Genomic DNA, 15,546 nt, shown 5'->3' with positions numbered 1-15,546 from the left:
GTGTCATGGACCCAGTTATAGCATAAGGCAGAATTTGTTTTACACCTGGATCTCACACTGAATGCTCCTAGGGTTGGAGGCTCACTGAGTTTATGAAACTATTTAATGTCTTGAAAGAAAATAACTAAGTACTGATATATTTTTTTAACTGAAGCTGATTTGATTTGTATAGATTACTAACCTGATAGAATTGTTTCCATTTAGGAGAACCAGTGTTTATTCAGTTGTATGAGTGGAGAGACCAAAAGCCTGTTTAAATCTGGGACTTACCACAGAGATCAACCATCTGTGTGGTGGACCATATATGGCTGAGTCTTTGGCTGTACCTGGGGTAGTCTGAAGGTGATCTACAGAGACTTGTGCACTTGCTGATGCACACTTCCCTTCTGGATTATATGGCAAACTGCTGGCAGTGCGGGAGTCTTCAGGGCTGGCCTCTACAAGGAGAGGGTGTAGCCACTTCCATCTGGACCCTCCACTGGCCAAAGCCCAGCACATCATCTGAGTGTTACATGGAGAGAAGCTTTGTGCATGTTCTGCTGGCCCATAATCAAACCATGAAACCACAAGATGCAGGAACACAGGACAGCATGCAGAGATCAGACGGAGGCTGGGTAGAGATGGTATTCAAAGAAGGAATTTAATAAACTACAGTAAAGGAGGTGGGGCCATTCCCTCTTTTTTGCATATGTACTGCTGCTTCTTTAATACTTATATTGTGAATTATAATTCTACTTTCAAAGAAGGAGATAGTTACTTAGATTATAGAAGAAAAAATTTTATTTTTTTATGCTCACCTGCAGTTAGTTCAGGAATCAGATAACCCTTACCCATACCTAAAGCAAATGAACCAGTAAAGAAATTTGAAAGCAAATTGAATTTCTGAAACAGAAAACTCTTGACTATTCCGATATTTTGATGTATGAGGTCTTACATATACACACGCACATATAGCTAACTGTTCATTCAAATTATTGTATCAATTTTATTGTGAGGTGTCAGAAGGTTAATTCATTGTAATTGTGCTCACACTGACCATGCATTCTACTGCATATTCTCAGACGATTTAATAATTTTTCAGTACGCATGTGCAAAGTTTGGAGTTTTTCCTTCAATTGCTTGCATCCACCACCTTTTGACTGCAGTTCTACATGATAATACAATGTATTTGGATGGCACTGGAAAAAATACATAATGATTATGTTACCAGATTTGACTTTGAATAAACTACAATCTGGTATACTGTGATCCACTTCGTTATCAGACTTGGCAATAAAATATACAACAGATAAACTTCAGTTTTGCTTGTCAATTCATACCAAAGAGTTGTGAAATATGTCTTTGGTTTTTAGTAGCTGTGAAAAAAATTGACCTCCAACTAGCAATGAAGTAATGTTTGATGTCATTAGAAGTCTACATTTCCTGTCTGACAGATTTTAATGCCTTTTTTAATTAATGAGGTATAAGGTAAAATTCAGAAAGGTATCTCAATGGCTTTGCTAACTAAGTATCACTGAAAGTCAATTTAACTTTATAAGTCTTCAAAAATGAACTTACAGGGAACTTGTTTCTGTCTAGTTATCTGTAAAAAGATGTGTAATAAAACCTGATGTCTAGTCCTTTGGAAAAAAAATAAGAGTTTAATGAATTTAGCACTTCCCACTGTTTAATAAAGTTAAAGGTCTTTAGATCAAAGCTTCCTGTGATCTAAGTAGGTTAAGTACAATTAAATAGACTAAAGTAACATCATTGTTATAACACCCTAGATGGAAACCCCCCAAAATTCATTTTCCACATACATGACCATATGGTATGTTTTGAAAGCTACCAGACCACGATTGCTGCTGAGGGGATGGCTTACATTCATCTTGAAGTTGCTTTAAGAGAACACACCTATCATTGGTGTTCTCTCTTTATGAACTGAGGAGCACCAGCCTGAATTATTTTGCAAAACAGATGTGCAGAAATACAATCTGATGACACAGGTGATCTCTTGAGCAAGACAGACCTGAGCTGTGTTGCAAACACCGCCATTTCTTCCTACGCTGTTAAACGGGAACAGAAAACTATTCATGCGGTAAATTGAATCAGGGTAAATTATTAATAAACTATCTTAGTTCTGTGCTTTGCTTTGTTTTATTTGTTTGTTTTTTTAAAGAAGGACTAATGTCTTCCCTTTATCCCCACACACAATTTGTAGTAAGAGCTGATTGACTATTAAACCTTTCAATTCTGTTATCAGTCTTTGCTTCTTCAGTGTTTTGTAAGTTTGTTGAAATCAACTATTTTCCTGCTATTCTTTCTCAGCAGGGAGATTGGTTCTCAGGTATTTTATCCCTCACTTCTGGAAATACTACACAATAATAAGACATCGGTCACTGACATTGTCTACATATTTTTGTAAACACATGCAGTCCCTCAATTAGCTGCATACTGAGTGGAAATTGTGTAAATGTTGCCTGTATGTATCTTGGGATTTTGAAAACATCGCAGACCAAATTTTTATGTAATGTCTGTACACACATTCAAAACTTTGTGGATGCCACTACAAGATTTTGCTTTGGTTTTTTATGTTTCTTCATTCCTTCTTCCTCTGCCAACTCTCCCCAACCAAATCAAAACCGGAAACAAACAAAACCTAAACACCACAAAAGCAACAAGAAACCCTTGATAGGAACGGTACTAGGCCTTTCAAAAATATGTAATTGCAACAACTATTTCATTAGAATAAATACTAAGTTTGTAGTATTAGTGGTACATACTAAGAAAGAATTTGACATGGGGGTTGAGCACAAAATGCTGCATGGTCCCATAGACTTCTTGTTCTTGAGGTCCTACAAATGGAGTTTTAATGCGTTGAGGTGAGTTAGGCATCTTTTGTTTCAAAATCAAAACGCATTATTGTATGGTCTGTTGGGGGGAAATGCTGAATAAATATAACCTAAAGTAAATGTATACTTAAAGCTAAACTCTAATTAAAATCAATTTTATTTACCCCAGCTGTAGACACTTTAATCGCATAATAGCTCTAGTTCTGTCGGGCGGGGCCGTGGGAGCTGCAGCACGGCATTCCTCGACAGAGATCGCCCTTTTCCAACAGGACCCCCAGGTCCTCTCCAGCCGCGCGCAGCAGGCACGAGCAGGCATTTTGGGCGCGCTCTGCGGGCGGCGGTGCCCGGTGGCTGACGCTCTGATCCATCCTCGGGGGAGAGGCTGTCTGGCAGCTCCAGCACGGCCATGCCGCCTGTGCGGCACGGCTTCAGGGAGGCGGCCCCCCTCCGGGGGAGGGCCGGGGAGCCCGGGGGAGGCTCCGCGGGCCGCGCAGGGCGCCGGGAAGGGAAGGGAAAAGGGAAAGGGAAGAGCCGGGCAGTGCCGCCGCTTCCCGGCTTCAGCACCGCGGGCAGCGCCCGGCCGGAGGGGCGGGGCAGGGCGGGGCTGCGCTCCGGCGGCGCGGAGTCACAGAGCCGCGGCCACACGCGGGGACACGGCCACACGCGGGGACACGGCCACGACACGGCGGCTGCCAGGACACCGCCGGCGTACAGGGACAGGGCGGCCCACGGCGCGACACCGGCGGCACAGGAGCGCTGAGACACGCGCGGACAAACAGGCACGGGGCACAGACCCAGTGCTCACTCTCGGGCACAGATACAGCCCCCAGACTCACAGAGAGCACCGCAGCAGAGGCTGTCCCGCGCAGCTCTCTCTACACACACACACACACACACACACACACACACACACACACACACACACACACACACACACACACGCAAACACAGAGTTTCACGCACACGGTCAGGTGTACGCGCACCGGCACCACGGACGCCACGCTCACACACAGCGCACAAGCTCGCGCTCCCGCTGACACACGGGAACTGGCACACACGGACAGACACAGAGACAGACACACAGACAGTCCTAGTTCCTGCCTGGACAGAGTTAATTCTTGCCGTAGCCAGGAGGGGTCATGGCCAGGAGCCAGGGGTTGTTCTGCTGTCACCTCAGGTCATCGCTGGGGCTATAGGGGAGGGGAGTATCTTCCCTAGAGAAGGAGTTCCTTCTGATCCACTGAGACCGGGCTGGGAGCGGTGGGATAACCCTGGTTTCAGCATTCTGCACGAGAATTACTTGTCTCTCTCGAACACTTCTGTTATTAATCTCATTGCTGTTACTGTTCATTTTCTTATCTCATTGCCATTTCCAGTAAATTGTTCTTATCCCAATCCGTGATCTTTACCTTCGATTCCTCCCGTTCTCCTCTCTAGCCTGTCACAGGGAAGGGGAAAAAGGATGGGGGGAGAGAGTGGCATCGTGGTTTTAGCAGGAGCAGTGAATTAGAGAATACCAGCCGTAAGGCACGACACAGACACACAGACAGACCGACAGACCGACCTCTTCACGCACAGCCCCCGCTCCGGCCCCGCCGTCCGCGGGGCCCCGCCTGGCGACAGCCAATGGCGCGGCGAGTCTCGCCCCGCCGGGCCTTAGCCACCAATGGGAGCGTCGGGGGCGGGGCCCGTCTGGCCCCGCCTCCCTACTTAAGGCCGCGGGCGGCCGACGGACCCTCAGTGGTGGGAGGAGGAGGCGCGCGGGCCGAGGCGCGCGAGCAGCGGCGCGCGGCGACCCGCGCACGTGCCCGCCCCCGCGCGGCGCGAGGGGAAGGCGGAGGCGGGGCCGGGGCAGCGCGCGCCGCGGGAGGGGCGGCGGCGGCGGCGCCTTAGGGGCGGCCCCGGCGAGGCGAGCGGCGAGCGGGCGGGAGAGGGCGCGGAGCGGAGAGCCCGGCATCCCGCGCAGCCCGCCGGGCGTGCCCGCGGCGATGGAGCAGGACAAGTACCTGCCCGAGCTGATGGCCGAGAAGGACAGCCTGGATCCCTGCTTTGTTCACGCCATGCGCCTCCTGGAAGACGGTGAGGCTCCGCTCCGCGCTCTTCCGGCCGGGGCGCTGCTCGGGGTCGGCGCTCGGCGGCCCCGGCCGGTTGACACGGAGCGAAATCGGGTCTCCGGGCGGGCGGGACCCGGCCGCGTGGGGGCTCGGGGGCTCGAGGGACCCGTCCGGCAGCAGCCCCCGGCGGCAGCAGCAGTGCCCCGATCCCCGATCCCCGCTCGCCGGCTCTGCGCGGCTGGCTCGCCTCTGCTGCGGGGAGCGCTCCCCTGCTTCCTGGGCTCACTTACACAAAGACAGATGTTGGCGTCTCGTTACTCTCGTTATATCCTGTTTTCCACGCTGAAGTAATAAGGTTCATATGGTAATACTGTTATGCCGTTAATGCGGCGCTGTTTTAGTCGACTGCGCGATGTCAGACATTGACTGGATATGGCTTATCAATTTCACGACAGTTTCATCCAGGACATGATGATTTCCTCTTGGTTATGTACGGGGATCAGAATACACTGGTTATAACATTTTGTTACTCAGTGTAATTCGATCTGCTTTCCCTGCTGTAGCTGTAGTAGAGGTTTAGTTGGAGGTAGAGGCTCTTTAGAAAGTTTATTATTTAGTCTCTCTTTCAATAACTGCTTAATATAGTGGTTGAGTGAAGACCTCGTGGTGCAGTTTCAACTTTTGTTGAAGTGTAGTCCTTCAAGTTCCTCTTAGACATCTTTTTCTTAAATTTTTAATAATATTTTTAAAGAGCCCTCTTAAACTTGGACCCTAAAGTTGAAAAGAGGTAGTAAAGAATAATGCATAAATCAAGACAAGCTATCAAGCTCTTAACTGAGACTAAGGCAAAGAAATGTGTGGTCAGGCCCTTGAGAGTCACACATTCAAATAAACTCACATTCAAAGGTGGTAAATAATTTCCCAAATTCTTTTTACAACTTAAAGAAAATCATAATTAATTCAGATTTACCATGCTAAGCAGTAAGTGGTTTTTTTTTCTGTCAGCAGTTTTTATATTGTCTTTCCTTAATGTACGTTCTATTGATTGTGAATGGAAATACCAAGTCCAGGTTTTGTTGGAGTGCTTCTCTTTGATAGCTTTGAGATGCATACTGAATTTCAGTATGAACACAGACTCGTTTAGTACTCTTTTGTCATAGCTGCCTTGCTGCTGAAGAGGCAGCCATGCTGCTTTTTACAGTTGTTTTTGTAATAATCTTACCATAAACAAGTCCTTATTTCTTAGACGAATATATTTTTTGAACCTTGCAGTTTGATCTTTTCCCAGAGGGGGGTAGTATCCACTGAGAGTGTGTGTGTGTGTGTGTGTGGGAAAGGAGGAAAATGCAGGAAGGACAAAACCGAAAGTAGGCAAAGAAAAGTAAAAAAAAAAAAGAAAAAAGGAAAACAAAATTGGTTTTTCTAGGCATCAAGTTCATGCAGAAGTTGCATTTTGAGCAACTGTGAGATTGAATTAAGGAACGTTTTTCTCATTCCTTCTTCATATGCATTCCTTGCATAAGTAGGACTATGCATTATTTCGCAGGATTTTTTAAAAGATGAAGGCGAGTTGTCTGAGAGAATGCTAATGTCGGTTTCACACCAGGTACCTGGCATTATCCTTCAAAACACCATCTGTCAAGCTTTCTAGAGATTTGTTTTAAAGTCTAACATATGATGACTGTTAAAACACTTAAACAAGGTAAGAATGTTACTACTTAAGAAAATCAAAATTAGTGCACTGGTTGCTGCTGGTTATAGATAGACAGGAAATTTATAGAATGGGCATAATTTTATTTTTTGGGTGCCAGATGAAAATGGGATCCTGGTGCAAGGATCTCTATATCCTTGAATTCGTACTAGGTTGTGAATAATTTCTAAGTTATATCCATGATGAAACATTGTTTTCAGACTCTGGATTTCTGTTCTTTAGACTGTAATGTGCAATCAGCTACATCCATAATGATGCCAGCCAGGTGTTCTTTTTATGGTGTCCTACGCATTTTTGAATGCCAGTACATTTTGTATAAAGTGCATAAGTGTAGATTTGCTTTGGAGCTCAGAGCCTCAAGCATTCACTGACTTGAAAGTGCTGTGTTGTTTCATGTTGGCTGCTAAAACCTGAGGTTCAGAACAGTTGTGTTGCTGTGAGAAACTGTGGAAAGGGTGCACAAACGATAAGTATTCCAGAAAACTGCGTCTGATTTGCGACAGTGGATTTACTTGTAAAGATAAGACTGCCCATTTTTCCCCAATAATTTTTTGTTTGTTTGATTCTGTTGCATAGTTTTTTTTTTTTGTTTGTGTGTTTTGGTGTACTTAAGCAATATTAAAACTAACAAATTACCTTTGTTTTCAGTATGTAGGTGTGTGTCCTTCAGGGTGACCTGTGTCAGATGCATACTTGAGTCAGTTACTGTTTATCTGTCACCATTCAGGGATGGCTAGAAATCGCATACTTTAGTCCTTCCCTGGGTTTGGTGAAATCCCCAGAAAAGGGACATTTCCTTTGATAGAGTATTTGCATACTTACCAAGCAACATAAAGAGGAAAAAGGTACTGGTGCTATTTAAATTCAAGGTGTAGAGACAAAACCCAATTTCTTTAAAAATCACTGAGGGAATTTGTGGTGGATTCTGAAAATGAACTTAGTCTCTAAATGGCTAATTGAGTGCCTTAATCAGAAGATATTTGATTTCCCCGTGGATCATAACCTGTTTCATGTAGAAGTAGATCCTACATGACTGTTGCACTACTAGAAATGGAAAAGTCATAGATAAGTCATCTACTGGAAGAACTCCATTCAGTTATGAAAATCAAGTACATTTTAATTGTAATAGGTAGTTGAACTCTAAAGAACAGGCCAATCTCCGTTTGTTGGAAAGGGCTTTTCCTTATAAAGTGAACTATTTTGTATCCTAGGCTGTTACAAGAGCTGGAAGAGTTTCATATGTAGTTTTAAACAATTTTATTTTATACTGGTTTCCAGTAGTTATTTGCTCAGGCAAGATTGTTCTGCTTTTAGTCAGGAGATGTCCTGATAAATGTATGAGGTCAGGTGATGCTTGGTCAGATAAAAAATGTCAGAAGTGAAGAGCATGTTCTTGAGCAGTACCCAGCTTGTGTTTATACTGCAGCACACTCTAGAACTCCAGGGAGAACTGAGAGCCTCTCTGTTCTAGTGCTGCTCCCTACCACAGGATCTATCAGTTCCGTATATGTGTTACTTTTGCATGTTTGCAAATATTTATTGTTTTGTGTAAGATGTCTGTGGTAATGAGTATAAAAATAAGTGTGTCACTTAAGCTGTGAAGGTGTGGGTGACATAGGAGGATACAACCAGCTGGAATTGTTTGGTAGCACAAAACTGGTTTTATATCAGTGTTCCATTTAATAAGCTAAAGTGTCAGCTAATTGTCTATTTACTTTTTGGGGTCAAGCAAATGTGTGTGTGTGTGTTTATTTATATGTGTGCAGCTTTGGAATATCTTGGGTAGTGTACTCTTAAAGCCAGCTCTTTGTTTTGTAATACAAACAATAAAGGAAAAAGACCTATTGGAAAGATCTGGCCAAAGTCAGAGCATCTCTCCCAATGGAAATATCAGCATTACTAGGGTAATGAGGCAGCTGATTTCTCTCTCTATAATGACAGTGCAATTGACCTCAGAATTTCAGCTGGTGTTCTGAAGGCAATGAGAATCAGGCCTTTAACTTTAATCTTAAGTCCCTAGATCATTCCATGTGGCATAGCAGAGTTCATTAAACCTCCCAAGTTGCGTAAATTAGATTCATATAGCTCAGCTATCATCCCCATACAGGCTTCTTGTAGGACGGGACATGATTATTCAAAAGATTAGGCTTTGCACTTAGTGAGCATTAGTAGGGTCTTTCATACAACTCTGCAGTAGAAGTTCTAGCTGGTAGAGAACTGTTGACATAATGCAAGTTTATTCTGTCTAATAGTCAGGATTTCAACTAATATACTGTCATATGTGGGCTTGGGGTTTCTCTGGACTATTGGAGATTGATTTTCTTTTCATATAGCAATGCAGCTTTAGTTCATGAGTGTGTGTCTCTGTTAAAAACCTGGGATAATAATAAGGTTGTTACATGAAAATTATTTTTCTTGGACATATAGAATATGACAATCATATCCTAAGCCCTAGATGTGAAAGGCTGTTGATCAAGCTGTTGACCTGCTAAAACCAAGCCTGTGACCTGCTAAAACCGGACCTGTGATACTCTTAAATTTTTATAAATTTTTTTCATTGAAAACTACTTGTGAAAATATGCTTGCAAAGTTATGATTTCATTTGTCTCAACGAACCTGTGGACTAAAATAAGATTAATGTAAAATATTAACATAAATTCATACATTAATATTAATCTGTGAGTGGTCACTATTCTGCTTATTGTTTCTTTTATTCCTGATGTTTACATCAGGTGAGAAGAAATCTGTATTCACAAAAGAGTTGGTATTAATCATTGTTTGCTTTGCTGTCTCAAGAAATGCACTGTAAATTCCTGGTAGATTGACTGAGGGAACATGCTAATACTCAGAGCGTGTATTTTAGGTACCTTGGTTTCATTAGAAACTAGATTTGTATTGATCATTTGGAGTCTTTTCAATAAAAAGTGCAAACTCTAGATGAATACAAGATACTTACAATTTCTATAAAGTAGTGATGCGCTAGGTATTACAGACTTGGTTCAAAGCTGACTACAGCTAATGGGAATTTTTCTGTTGCCATTGGTGGGCTATCAGGCAGTCCTTGGAATACAGATATGATGTATTCACTGGTACAGCCAATAGGACATGCTTTTGCCTTGCAGAATGCAATGCAAATGAATCCCAAGTGACAACTAGATTTATGGAAAACAAAATATTATAAAATGTTAAAATGAATATAACAAAGCAAATGTTATGTTTATATTGACCCCAGCTTTTTAGTTATAAAAGGCAAGCTTACTTCAGAGGAGAGAAAAAAGAAGTGATAGATGTAATTAAAAAAAATTAAAATAATAAAATTCTGTCAAAAATCTGAAGCCACTTAGGAGCATTTGATCTGTGATCTTAGAAAACATGTCCTTTGAAACACAGTAAATTGTTTTGCAAAGAGGCAGCAATACCAGTGCAGTAGTTGAAGGTTAGATTCTGATACCCTGGTTTAAAATAAAAGGTGCTTTGATCTTTAAATAGTGCTGTTTGAATTGGTGGAGCTGCTAAAGGTGCAATTTAGTGCAAATAGCAGAATTTAGTACCAACTGTGTAAGGGAAGGTCAAAGGCATTTGCTGAGGTTTATCTGGATGCCCAGAGCCTCATCAACAAAGTGCTGTCTTTTTTGACAATGTGAATGATTCCCTTGAAAGACGAAATAGTTTCTACTTGTCCTGGGAAGTCTTTTTAGTAAATTTATATCATACTTAAGTCTGCTTGGTGTATACATTCAGGGTGCAACTAAGTAAGCATTTTAAAATTCAAGAATTTGGAAAATTGTTGGTATTTGTAGTTAGTACCAATAGAAGGCAGAATACCTGGACAGCTGAGTAGAAAATTCCAGTCAACAGTTCACTTCCTAAGCACTGAACACCTGTGTAATGTGTAGAATAGAGCAGCCATTCCTAACCAGGAGGTGGCATGATTGGGCTCTGCATGCCAAAACAGAGCTTCATATCCTGACACCTTATGGGGAAGGCTGCTGGGGTCCAACAGATGCATCAAATTCATCTTCCTTGGATGTATACTTTTCTAATTTAGGCAATATGCAGGCAGTATATACTGACAGTGAGATTTGATGGAGTGTGCTGGGCAATTTAGTAGTCTATGAAACCTGGTATGATCAGAAGTGACCTGTGCATGAGTTCTCCAATGAAGGCTGAACATCTGCCTAACCCACCAAAGCAGTGCCATTAGAGTGAAACAGTTCCTCATGACACAAAAACAGAGGTTTCAAGCTCAAAGTATGAGATGTCTTGGGCCTTACTTTACAACATGTAAATGTAGCTGCTCTTTGGTAGTTGCTCTCCAAGGTTTATTAAAATGGGAATATGTTACACCTTTCTGTGTCTTGTTGCTGTACTGTAGGCTACACATGCTGCTTATATGAAATAGTTATTTTCTGGATCAGCAGGGTGACTGCAGTCACCTGGTGCCTCAGTTCAGGATTAGAGTGCCTTTTCAAAAATAAGCTGTTTTTAACTGCTTCAGTTAGATCTGTTTTCTCCAACGAGCACATTCAGCAGAATGTGGAAAAAAATTCAACTGATCTTAGAATATGCAATTTTCTTTAAAATATTTTGAGAATAAATAATAGGAAGAGTGTTTTCATCAGGGATTTGAGGTGTTAAGAAAGCATGCACTATAGAAAAAAAAAGTCTGTTTTGCAGGTGGATCCTGCTAAGCATTGTGAAGGTGTGCATTCATCTTCTCTCCACCTTGCATTTTTCAGTCCTTGGATGGGTGTCAGTGCACTTATCAGAACAAACAAGGAAGCACAGTTTTTAAAATCAAGTGTGTAAAGTACCGAACTTTACTGATGCTGCAGTTTAACCTTTGGCTGTATAAACAAATAAGATTGTGCAGTCTGACCAGAAAAATGGGAAACCTTAATACTCGTTTAAACATCTGATGTGCATAGTACATGGAATTTTGGCTTGTGCTACATATTTTAAATGAATATGTTCTAAAACTCCCATCTGTAAGATGTAGACTGATGCTGAATTCCATTCTAATCTTTGAGATCTCAACGTGAAAAGAGCTTCATAAGAAGTGTGTAGTATTCTTATTACTTTTAGTACAAAATTATTATTTTTAAAATTTGCAGCACAAGTAATCCTGGTTATTACAGTCCTCTGTAAATCCTGTCATATTTTAATTAGAATCCTGCTGGAAATGACTACAGTTATTTGCTTATTCTAAAAAGGGCTGAAACTAATAAAAACTAGAAGAACTATTTAAGACTTTCAGCAGATTAAAAACCTCCAACTCCCTCACACTCCCCAGAAAGAACCCTCCTAAAGTAATGTATTCCTTGTCCTGTTTTTACAGGAAATCCCTTTTCTGTTGAAAGGGATTTTTTTGTTTGAATACTGAAAAATTATCAAGTGAAACTTCTAATAATGCTACTATGGCAATATTGAAGATCATCCACACTTACATATGGCTGCATATGATATAACCAAAGACATCTTAAAGGCTTCAAATGCTCTGCTTGCACTGGGTATTCCTGTTTATTATTAGTTTTGGGTTAGCATGATGCAAAGGCTGAAAGACCCAGGGCAGGTCACTGCTGTTTGAGAATTTCTCTACACCTGCTGAAGTGCTCATCAGATATTCTAGCATCTATCTCTTGTTGTAGGGGTTACACTGACTGTAAAAAATTCAAAAGCTTTTTATTCATAAAATACTTAGAATTGTGGCAATCAATTTAGCTATTAGAAAAAATAATTCTATGTGCTAGTCTATAAAATATTTATCAAAACCTGCATTCCTTCTTTTTGCTGTGCTTTGGATCTGGAAAAAAAATGCCTATTTGTTTTGTAGGAGAAGCATTTTAGGTTTGCTAACTGGTAAAGGCAGGTGTGTCTTCAGCAAAAGCAAAAGTAGGGATCAAAAGCCTATGATCAGTCAACTTCCAAAGAGCAGCACTGCAAATCAAGGAAAACACGTTTTCCTAAGAGGTTCGAGCGCCGGAGAAAGAAAACAAATCCCCTAGTTTAATGTTCCCTGGGATCTAAATATATCTTTCAGTGCTCTCTTTCCAATACTTGAAGTTAGAAGGACTTGCCATGAAATCAGGAGGGACTGTGTGCCCATGTTGTAAAATGGCTTTTCAGTATTTAAAAATTCAGTTTACTTACGTCTCACAGTGTGAATTTTTGTCTCTGTGTTTCTGCTAATGTAAGCTGATATTGCTGATTTTTCTAAATGTTTCTAAGAAAACTTGTTTGTTGCATTTTATCTTTTTTGAGATTGTGTAAAGAACATTTTGGTGTTGTCAGGGGTTGCTCTGAGATCAGAGTGTGAACTCTACGTGGGGAGAGAGTGAGAGCTCTTCCTAAATACTTAGGACTACACTGATTTGCTGCAGCTATGGAGCAGGTTCCCTGACTTTCCCATTTTAACTTAAACTGATTATTTTCCAGTTCTTCTGAAAGGACCGCCCCCAAATTTAGGTGGACTACTGTCTTCTGTTTTGTTGTTTGAAGGGCAGATTAAGGACTGATGAAATAAATTCCAGGAGACCTTTCTCTGTTCTGTCTTCAGATAGCTGTTCAACAAGAAAATGGAGAGTTAGTTTTGGTAAATGATGCTTATAATCCTGATGTCTCTATCGGGCTGTAGAGCTATCTGTCAGCTTTAACTTTTGCACAGGTACAGATTTACAATTATTTCACTAATACCTGTATGCAAAGTAGTAGGATTTAGACCATTGTAAAATTTGAAACACCATCTTCCTCATACTTGCAGATCCAGGTAAATAAATGTATTATATCCATTTATTACTATGCTCAAAAGCCATTGGTGGTTAATCTGCTACACTCGGTTCTTATATTGAGTTCTTATATTGCATGGACTCCTTTTCCTGATCCTACAGTCCTATTTAAAAAGATAATTCTGTCTTTGTAAATGCAATATTGCAGAATGCCCTGATTCTGTTTGATTTGTTTGGGGTTGTCCAGATGCTCTTGCTGCTGTTACAGGAGTGGTTGCTGTAAATGGTTTACTTGCTGCAAAGAGTTTAGTGTAAACACCAACAGGTCAGGTTGTGCATAAGTCTGTGAAGAAGAGTTTTACTCATCAGTGTCAAAGTCAGCAATGAATGTGGGAAAACAGGTGTTCCTGTTACCTATTGTGTTACTTTTCTTTTTCTGCAGACTAAACTGTGAGGTAACCTGGATATACAGTAGTTTATGTTGGGCTGTGCATGACAAAAAGATGTTCATGCAGTACCAGCTTGTTAGAACACACAAACCATCTGTTCAGCACGGAAAGTCTCTTGCTGCTCCAAAGTGTATGAATAATCTGGAATGATATGTCAGATGTGAAGGTCAAGAGAGGACTAAGTTTTTGCTAGAAATATTTTGATATAATGTTTTTTTTTCTTAAGCAATGTTTGTACTGTAAGCTATCCAAGTGCTTCTTGTGGTGGAAGTGGGAGATGTTTTCAGCATAAAGTGGAAATGGAGCAGCTTGGTTTTGACTCAAAGCAGAAACTTGATGTGATTCTGCATCCGTCCAAACACTTAAGATGTCCTGATCTGGAGACAAATAGAAAATAATTAGAAGCTGCTATGAACTTTTGCCTGCAGCTTTCTGGTTCTTGGGATTTCAACTCTGTACCTTCAAACATTCAAACAACCATTATTTGAAGGTAGTTTTTTTTGTTTGTTTGTTTTTGTTTTTAATGGCAAAAAAGGCGTTAGAAGGAAGAATGGGGAAAAAGGAAGAGAATAGAGGAAGAGTATAAAAAGGAGAACAAAATAATGGGAAGATAGGGGAAGTGGAAAAGGGAGTAGCAATAGAGACATGAATATAGAGAAGAAAATTAAGTATGTGAAGAAAATAGAATTTAGCAGGTAAAAACATTCAGTTACTTCAGTTGTAAGCAACTAGTGAAAGCACAGAATATTGAACATTAAGTGAGGACTTCTGGAACCTTTTAGTTAAATTTTATTCAGTTAAAATGGACAGATAAAAGTAGTGTGTAAGTATTTGAAAATGCTGTTGGTTTATTTAAGAAAAATTAAAATTAAATTTGACTCATTCTGAAAAGCTTCTGTTAAGAATTCCATAGTTTTGATACTATTGTATTTCATGTGTTCAGACGGACTCTGTAGATGTCTGCCATCCATATATATGTGTTAAATTACCCAGTAAATAAACACAACAATCTGTGTTACAGTGATTGTCCCAGTTTTAACTAAACAGCAGTTGAGATCTTCTGTGTTAGTAATGTTTACAATCCTTTTGGAACAGTGCGGTTAACCAGTTAATAGTCTACTTATGCTTTTTATTTTAAAAGGTAGGATTGTAAGATTGAGCAGATTGACATTTTAGATATGGAATTGCCTTCTTTCTTCTCATATTAGTCTTCAAACTTTGGAATGAAGTGTCCTAGTGTAAGGAGCTTTAAACTTGGACTTTTATTTCTATCAGCTACAACTCACTAGGTTCTCAGGCCAAAGATGATTCTGGTGAACATTTTATTTGGCCTTATGGAATTGCATGGAAGGTAGTTCAGATGTGCCAAGATTATATGGAGAAGGTGTTGAGTTGTGTAGATTAAAGGAGATTAAAGAGCAGCAGCCCTCACAGTGATGTGAGCACCAAGTTGCAGCCAACTGTCCTGAATTTTGTAAACTCACTGTTGTGATATCCATAAACTGAAACAAAATGTTTGGAGAGGATAAAAACAACTTTGAAGAAAATATAGTAAAGAAATTACATGAAGTAGTGGATTTAAAAAGTAGTCGTGACTAACAATTCTGAGGTAAAATTGGTCCGCTATAATGTTGGATTTTATGTCTTGCTGGCTTTTGTGGTAAAAGACAACAATTGGACTTACTCATATTGGGTCATTTAAGTTTGAATTAACTTTCCCATCCTAATAAATATGTGATTTAAAAATATATATATATATATACACATTCTGTGAGA

The 15,546-nt window shown here is 40.7% G+C and overlaps 1 protein-coding gene across 1 annotated transcript in view; it reads left to right on the top strand.

Moving 5' to 3' along the window:
- The first annotated feature begins 4,819 nt into the window (after positions 1 to 4,819).
- KHDRBS2 (KH RNA binding domain containing, signal transduction associated 2) overlaps positions 4,820 to 15,546 on the top strand; it is a 309,215-nt gene continuing 298,488 nt past the window's right edge. Inside the window, exon 1 of the mRNA XM_062488563.1 lies at positions 4,820 to 4,910. Coding sequence (XP_062344547.1) covers positions 4,820 to 4,910 — 91 coding nt within the window. The remainder of the gene's footprint in view (positions 4,911 to 15,546) is intronic.

This window comes from Cinclus cinclus, chromosome 3 (assembly GCF_963662255.1).
Source record: "Cinclus cinclus chromosome 3, bCinCin1.1, whole genome shotgun sequence".
Lineage (NCBI taxonomy): Eukaryota > Metazoa > Chordata > Aves > Passeriformes > Cinclidae > Cinclus > Cinclus cinclus.
The sequence above is the reverse complement of the archived record's forward strand: the minus strand, read 5'-3'. Positions and strand labels throughout refer to the sequence as shown.